The sequence below is a fragment of a genome, unplaced genomic scaffold, assembly GCF_019419815.1.
Source record: "Pyrus x bretschneideri cultivar Hongxiangsu unplaced genomic scaffold, Pyrus_bretschneideri_v1 Contig62, whole genome shotgun sequence".
Lineage (NCBI taxonomy): Eukaryota > Viridiplantae > Streptophyta > Magnoliopsida > Rosales > Rosaceae > Pyrus > Pyrus x bretschneideri.
Genome location: NW_025999801.1, coordinates 1,571,812 through 1,579,695, shown reverse-complemented (window position 1 = coordinate 1,579,695; position 7,884 = coordinate 1,571,812). Strand labels below are relative to the sequence as shown.

Sequence of the window (7,884 nt, the reverse complement as noted above, 5' to 3'; positions counted from 1 at the left end):
GAAGGTTGTTGACAATTGACATAAAGGATGTGACCTGTAACTCAGGTACTTCTTCAAGGCTTTTGCTTGTTTTATATGTTGTTTATTTAATTCGAATGGTTTGAGAGTGAGATGTTGGTTCATCCAACACCTCCATCCTTGCTAGAAATAAGGTTTTAGCCATCGATAAAAAAAACTTTTTTTTTTTTGTATAAGAGTTATTAGAGTTTTAGTCGGAATGAACATAGGATAAATAAGGAGTGATGGTAACGTTTAATTCTAATGTGTGGGTTTATTGATAAATTGTAGTTTTATTATTAATTTTATCTTGTACTTGATGGTAATTATGCAAGATGATAAAACAGACAGTTAACATTTAAATTTTAAGTTGGGTGTAGAAAGAGGTTAAATGGGTTTAAATAAAATTTCCCTTATGTCAATCATGTACTACTAAACGCCAAACGAACTTATTATATATAATGGACAAATTCAAGTTTTTCTCTAACATGTGATTGAGAACAATAAAAACCCTACCGTGACATGAAAAGTCGTAGATATATCATATTTTTGTAAACATGATATATCTTTAATAAGAAAATGATTTATTAACAATGTAGTGCGCGAACAAAATAAAAACATGTCCTTATTTTATTGGCATGAGACTTTATATAAAGATGTGCTTGTGTCATGTAAGATCATCTTCATTGGAGATGGCTAAAAGTCTAAAGGCCATTTTTTAGCCCGTTTTGGTAAAAAAAACCCAACTTCTATAGAGGGTTGCGCCAAAAATAAGTGGAACCCATCTCACCAAAGGATGGTCTTTTGGCTATCGGGCTAGCCACTTCCAGCCACCCATTTGTTGGGGCCTAATTTGTTACCTCCGGCGCACTGATATCAGTAGCAACAGATAGATGATGTCATCTAGTCATTGGATTTTATTTTTTTTAAGACGAAATTAAAAATTTTAATTTTTTCCTATAAAGACCAATGGCATATCTACACCATTTCTCACATCCTTTTCACCCTCACATACTTTCTTACCTCATTTTATTCTAAATTTTCACATTCTATTCACCTCAAACACTCTTTTCATACACACCCCTCTCTTACCTCTTCCAATAATCTCAATTTAAATTTTTTTACAAATTTGCATAACCAATTACATCTCAACACGTGTCACTCGAAAATATTATCCGAAAAATTATTAAGATTACACAAAATTAAGAAATTTAGAGAGTTGCTCACTTAGCGACACTTATCACTCAAAATCTTATCCGAAAAATTATCGAGATTATATTAAGATAAAGAATCCGGAGACGACAAGTGGCATTGAAAATATGTCTGGATAACCTTATTATAATGGTTGAACGAGTTTTTTGTGAAAATGTTTTTGAAACCAATCCTTAGTTAAAATACAAGTGAATCTTTGAAGAGCATTAAAGTGCTTCATACAAGAAGCACATGAATAGTACTTTTTGTAAGAAGCATTTAAGTACTTTTAGAATCCAAAATTATTTTTTTAAGAAAACATTTTTAATTATTTTAAAAGCATTTCCCATCTAGCTTTCACGATTTTATCCAATTTCCATGTTTTCCAACGTTCCCACTACTTCCCTCTTCCCTCAAACCTTGCTCTTTTGATTCATACACTCATGCATCCACTCTTTCATTTTATTCTCCAGGTTTGGTGCTGCATACATCATACACAATTGCCAGGACATTTCAGACCCCGAAACCGAAACGACGAGCTGTTTTCGGTTTCTGTTCAAAACAAGAACCAAATACAATGTTGGGGAATTTAGTCATACAAAGTGCCACGCCGATTCGGGTCTTCTTGATTGCTTTCTGTTTACATGCGCAGGAATGGTTCCTTGTGTGGCAATTCAAGTCTTTTTTTGCATACCATAAGAATGTTGATCATCTTAATCTTCAATCTCGACAGACAGCCAAAATATGTAAATACACTCTCGAACTTGATAACACCAATGCCAAGAATCTTTACCCTTGGAATAATGAAGATCATATCTAATATTCCTAATAAGCTATATCCTTGCAACAGTGTGTGAACAACCATAATGCATACAATGATCTCCCCGTAATTATGTTGAGGGAGTTTCCTTATTTCCTTAGGTTTGGCATGAAATTCCATCTCCGTTTACCTTGATCTCGATCTATTCATGTAGAGTAAGAAATGGCTTAAATGTCATCAGAACGGCGATTGCCTCAACCACATTCAAGATGAAGAAGATCATCTGGCTTCCTGCAATCGAAAATTGAAACGGTTATGTTTCTAAACCGTGCGAGCTGTCAGTAAATCCGGGATGAAAAGCTGGTCAAGTATGATACCAGGTAGGATAGCAGCATCCCGACGTTTTTGTGCCCAAGAAAACCTGTTAGAGACGAAATCATGATTAGCTTAGGAAAGAAAGAATTTTGAATTCTTTACTATGAGATCATGCAATACAAGTGCACCGAAAAAAGTACACTATTTGTAAGGCTTGTAAACTCGCCTTCTCCGATTTACAATGTGCAATACTACTAGCAATCTACAGACCTTATGCAGAAAAAACCGTACGTAAAAGATATACACAAACTTTTGCAATTGAACAGTATCAACAAGAAACATCGTATAACAAAAATCACTTCAGCTCCCAGTTGGCGTACTTACAATGCACCACCAGCAGCTGGACCAATTGCCTTGAACAGAGACATTGCTGTCATAGCAAGTCCATTCGCTGCGCCTCTTTGTTTTTGGTCCTGTTGTTCAATCACAGTTAAGTTACGACACATTCTTTTTTGAAGATCAATAATCTCATCACTCAGAGAAGGGGAAAATTTTAAACCAGTTAATTCGAGAATAAAATTACCACAGCTCTGTTTTGAAGGATGAACAGGCCAGTTACAATCGTGATCTAATTGTACACAAAAAAATTGAAAGTTAGAGCACAAAACGTGTAAGAGAAGATAATGCATGGTAAGCAATTGAGAAGCCTCTCGATATCTTTTGTCGGTACCAGAGAGTATTCCCTCGAAAGAAAAGGAAATAAAAGTTGACAAACTATCAATTTCGATGGAGTAGATAAAAGTAGAGTTCTGCTTTCGTAGCTTGTATTATGATTATGTTTCTTGTAAAACATTTCATATCAGCTTCTCATAATTAATGATACGTCAGTAGTGCAATGGTGCATACAGTGTGTTAGTTACAATGAGCTTTAGAGTCATGGATGCACATACAGATAAGACATTCTTCACCACAGATGCACAGTTTAACAGCACGGAAAGGGAGAGCCCGGTTAACATTGCTATAAACGGGTAACTTGACAACAGAGGTATGGATATAATCTGCACGCGAATCATGAGTGAAAAAAAAAAACACGAAGATTAAAATTAATATCAGGTCACCAGGAATTAGGTCAAAGGACAATTATTTGCAAAAAGAACTAAAATGCAGAAGGTACTATAATGCACAGGAAGAAGGAGCGGAAAACATTACCCCACCAACGCGAGCAATTATAACAGGACCAAGCAGCCTTTCAATATATGGATATAGAGTAATTTGGAAGACAAAAAGACCAAAACCTACAAGTTGATTAAGTTATCAGCCATTATTCTGCATACGTCGTTAGGTACAAATCGAAACAAACAGAGACTGCATATAAAGCAAGCAAGTTATGTAGATCATAATGTGTTTAACATAGGAATATGTGGAAATATCAAGTATTACCAGAAATTGCAAGAACTTCACCAACGTCCTCGGTTGTATAGCTCAAACCCCCAAACTTCCGAGGACTCACGGCCCATAATGAGAATATCTGTTTTGATTGAATGAATCATAAGAAACACATAATATATAACTTCGAGTAAAAGAGAGCAAAAGGAAAAGGGAAGAATTTGCAAATTATACTATACTGTGTTAACAGAAGTTACCTCTGTATAAGCCATGTCATGAAGTGAGAAAACGCAGTAAACAATGATTGAAGACATTAAGGGCCAATTCTTGAAAAGGTTTTCTTTAGGTGTTTGTTCTTCAGTTTTTTGCTTTTCATTTGCATCAGACCCACCATTGGCAGCTTCCAAAGCTTCATAAGAATCATCGTCTAATCTAGCTTTTCCGTTGTGCTTGTGTAAAGTTTCCTGCAACCATCAAGATACGGAAGTTTTCTGTTAATACGTGTAGTTTCAAAGTTTCAAAGAGTACTTAATGTAAACGTGTGCTAAAAATGAACCAAGCATTACTAGTTTCTCTTTTCTTGGGGGGATCCTCAAGTTAAATTCAAATAAAGAGTGAAAGGGTACGAAAAACAAGTACGAAATATAAAGGACAAGATGTCTGAAATCTTCTCATTCACGTAAAAATAAGTTGAGGCATGCTAGGATGAATGAGTGTCAAACGCATGGAGTATATGATTAGATAATATGAGAACGGAACTTGGTATGAACAGGTACTTTTCATTTAGGAACTGCGTCTATATGTAATGCAGGACAGTAACGGAGGCCTGCATTCAAGATTTCATGGAGGCTACGTGATGAGAAATTTAGGTTAACAAGTACACAAACAAAAATGAGAAAATAAGCAAGTTATGTTTTTTTTTTTTCGGTCCAAGAAGCAAGTTATGTCTGTGATACGCTAAAAAATATAAGTGGCCACAGACAGCAAGGAGGAAAAAATAAAAGAGATTCGTCAACATAAAGGAATATATACTAAGATCTGTACCGGAAGCCAGAAAGAAGTAATGGTTACTCCAAATGCCAAAGCCGATATACATAGGCAAGGCAAGAAATACGGAAACCTGCAGAAGAATTTCACGTTTTGGAAAATCATTGTGGAACAAATAAATAATAAGAAAACTGCTGAAACTTGACAATCCCACTGCAGTATACTTACATAAGTAGCCAAACTTACCTCCCAAATATAGAGCTTTTGGAAAATATACTTGGATATTTGTCTGCTGGCTGCATAAAATTTGTTAGGAACATCCATTAATAATCTAAAAGACAAAACGCCAAGCGAATCAAGAGAGAGACGAGAGAGAGAGAGAGAGATCAACCAGGAAAAGATAACAAGGAAACAGAATAAATTCTCATTTAGTGTCCAATAGCTCTGAACAGGTCATCATAGTATAGACATGCTGGCGCAGGATAAGACCATTTCGGTATCCCAAAACCTTACACTCGCAGGAAACAGCCTTGAAAAATACTAAAATCATCTGCTAACCCATGATTTTCACTGAGTGTACCCGACAGTGAGCCATTATTTGCTCTATTTAGCCTATTCCTTCAAAAACCAACCTTCTCACACTCTAACCCCTGTACTAATTCAGAACCACTGTGACACCTCAGGCTTGCTTTAAGCCTTAAAATTAATTCCCAAGTGTTAGTGATACCATATGCGCTTAAAATGATCTGCTCCCCACGATTTTCACTGCAGCAAGTTGCACAGCTTTCGTAACCATGTAGATTATTCATGTATGTGAAAAAATGGTTGTATAATTATTCATGTGAGGTTGCTCTAGTGCTATGATGACGGTTGATCATTTAGTCTTAAACATATCTAGTTCTTGAGGTTTGAAAACCCCACAAAAGAACATACATTGAAACATTCTCTGACTTGTCCGAAGTATCATATTTGGAATGGGATCTACCAAAACACAATCTGCTGTTATCGTTCCTTTTAGAGGCTTAAAGAAATTAAATTGTCTAGGTAAAGACACATGAACGAAACATCTCTTCCATCATTTAACATGTACAGAGTCACAAAAGTACCATCGAACGGTCTTACTAAACAATTAGCACGACAAATACACGCATCTGAGGGATTTTCTGAATTGTGGTTTCTAGCATGAAAGTACAAGAAGTAGAATTACCTGGGCCAAGAAACCTCCCAAGGCTGGGCCAATGATCAATCCGATACCCCAGGCTACACTCACCTGAAAAAAAAAGATGATAACTCTCAATGTTGATGGTAGTAGAACATTTATTATAAGAAGTTGCAGAATCAAAAGGTCAACGTGGCTTACTGTTGACATGCCTAAAGCTTGGTGTTCTTCTCGGAAGGCTTCACTTGCGTATGCCTGGTCATGCAGTTAAATCATATATTCCAAGTAACCGGGACATTACATATGTGGTCGTACACTTGCAATGACATCATTAATATATGACACAATATAGTACCTTAATCGGCCCAAGTAAACCATTCAAACTTCCAAGAAGAAATCGTGTAGAAATAGCCATCCAAAAGTTTACACTTAGTCCAAATAGAGTGTTGAAAATAACCCTGAGCCAGTAAATAGTAAAAAATAATTTATAAATACGCAGAGAAGAGTGTTGAAGAAAAGAGCCAGTGCTTATTGCCAAATTATCAAAGTGAAACCCAATGCAGAACAGAAGTTACTAACACTGCAACAGTCCCTATAATTATGACAGGCTTCCGACCATAGCGATCGGCCACCATTCCCCAAAGAATTGACGTCAGAACTCTGCCAAGCATATATGAAGACCCTTCACAATGTAACAAAGTTCGTAAAGACAGTTGTTAAGGAACGAAATGGTGAAGGAAACGAAAGGTAATAGTAGTGACAATCATCAACTCACCTACATATCCAGCATAGTAGCCAATGTCTTCCTCTCTTTTAGCAATATGGAAATCCCTAATCTGCAAGCAATATTTGGAATCTTGAGATAAAAAGTAGACTTCAAAGGGTTTTAAAGGTTGCAAAAAATTTAAAAATTACAAGAAACAACAGAATTATTAAGTATGCACACACCATAAAATAAAGGAATGGAAAGAGAGATGATATTGGCAGCGCTGCAAAACGATCACCAAACGATAGATCAGGGTTTAAACATTTAAAAAAAAAAGTATGAAGACAGTGCAGATATAAACATTACTTAACAAAATTGTTCAATCATTTGGAGTGTAACAAAGCAATCAAACTGTAGGATCAGCAACCCAATTTACATGCAGCAACAAGTCTTTCTTTAATCTCATAATTTCCTGGTATAGCTTATTCTAAAAGCACTTATAACCGCTTAAACCTCTAACATCATATTTCTGAATTTCCGTTCCAAGTTTTTAGTCTCAACATCAATTGCAGAGTTATATAGTCATACATACACGTCACATCATTCACAAGAAAATTGAACTGTAGACTGTAGTGCAACACAATGAGGATGAACTTGAAATCCCTTTTCGAAATCGGTTCAAGAAAAACGATAAAGAAAATCAAAAAGAAAAAACTGAAGTGCTTTTCTTACCAGCTGAAAGAACAATAAGCCATACAGAAACAAGCATTTTAATAGGAAGACCTCTCTGCAGCTCTTTACGCTGTTCCACTACACAGCCGGGACACTCGTCATAGTAAACCTTCTTCAGCAGCGTCTCTCTGCACTCCTCAGCCATGGTTCGAACGATCAATCGCTTCGAACCCTAAACCCGAAAAATGGCTCTCTGAATCTGTTTGATTCTGTCAGAAGCTGACTGAGGATCAGGAGGAGGAGATGTAAAACTTCTGGGTTTTGTACGCGTCAGTATTAATATTTAAGATGAAAAGTTAATTAATAGCACCGATTGCTAATCATGTTTTGAGTCGCAGTTGGCTACTTGCCTTGCGATTGACATCATTGCATGCGTCAACTGGAGACGGACATATATGCTCGCGAGTTCATTGGTACGGCAAGCCACATGACGGTAAGCTTAACCAGTTTTTGCACAACCGGTTAATTTAATACGAAAAATAATAGATTTTGAATTAACTCTTTTAACAAGTTAGACTGTTACCGTGTAACACATTAATTGATGCTGCTATCGGATCAGCTGTTAAGAAACTGTTAAAATATTATTTGTCAGATCTCAGACATTATGCACAACAATTTTTGCATGACCACTTGTTAACCCGATAACGAAAT

The 7,884-nt window shown here is 36.2% G+C and overlaps 1 protein-coding gene across 1 annotated transcript; it reads right to left on the bottom strand.

Moving 5' to 3' along the window:
* Positions 1-1,896: 1,896 nt before the first annotated feature.
* On the bottom strand, positions 1,897-7,585 carry LOC103946158 (protein ZINC INDUCED FACILITATOR-LIKE 1). Its single transcript, XM_009356800.3, has 17 exons — positions 7,234-7,585; positions 6,744-6,784; positions 6,571-6,631; positions 6,375-6,477; positions 6,151-6,253; positions 5,997-6,050; positions 5,844-5,906; positions 4,883-4,932; positions 4,694-4,769; positions 3,907-4,113; positions 3,704-3,791; positions 3,473-3,558; positions 3,214-3,321; positions 2,847-2,891; positions 2,648-2,736; positions 2,326-2,369; positions 1,897-2,239 (listed from the first exon to the last, which is right to left on the bottom strand). Exons 1-17 carry the CDS (start codon positions 7,376-7,378, stop codon positions 2,151-2,153), a joined length of 1,452 nt encoding a protein of 483 aa, XP_009355075.2. The 5' UTR covers positions 7,379-7,585; the 3' UTR covers positions 1,897-2,150.
* Between the last annotated feature and the right edge of the window lie 299 nt (positions 7,586-7,884).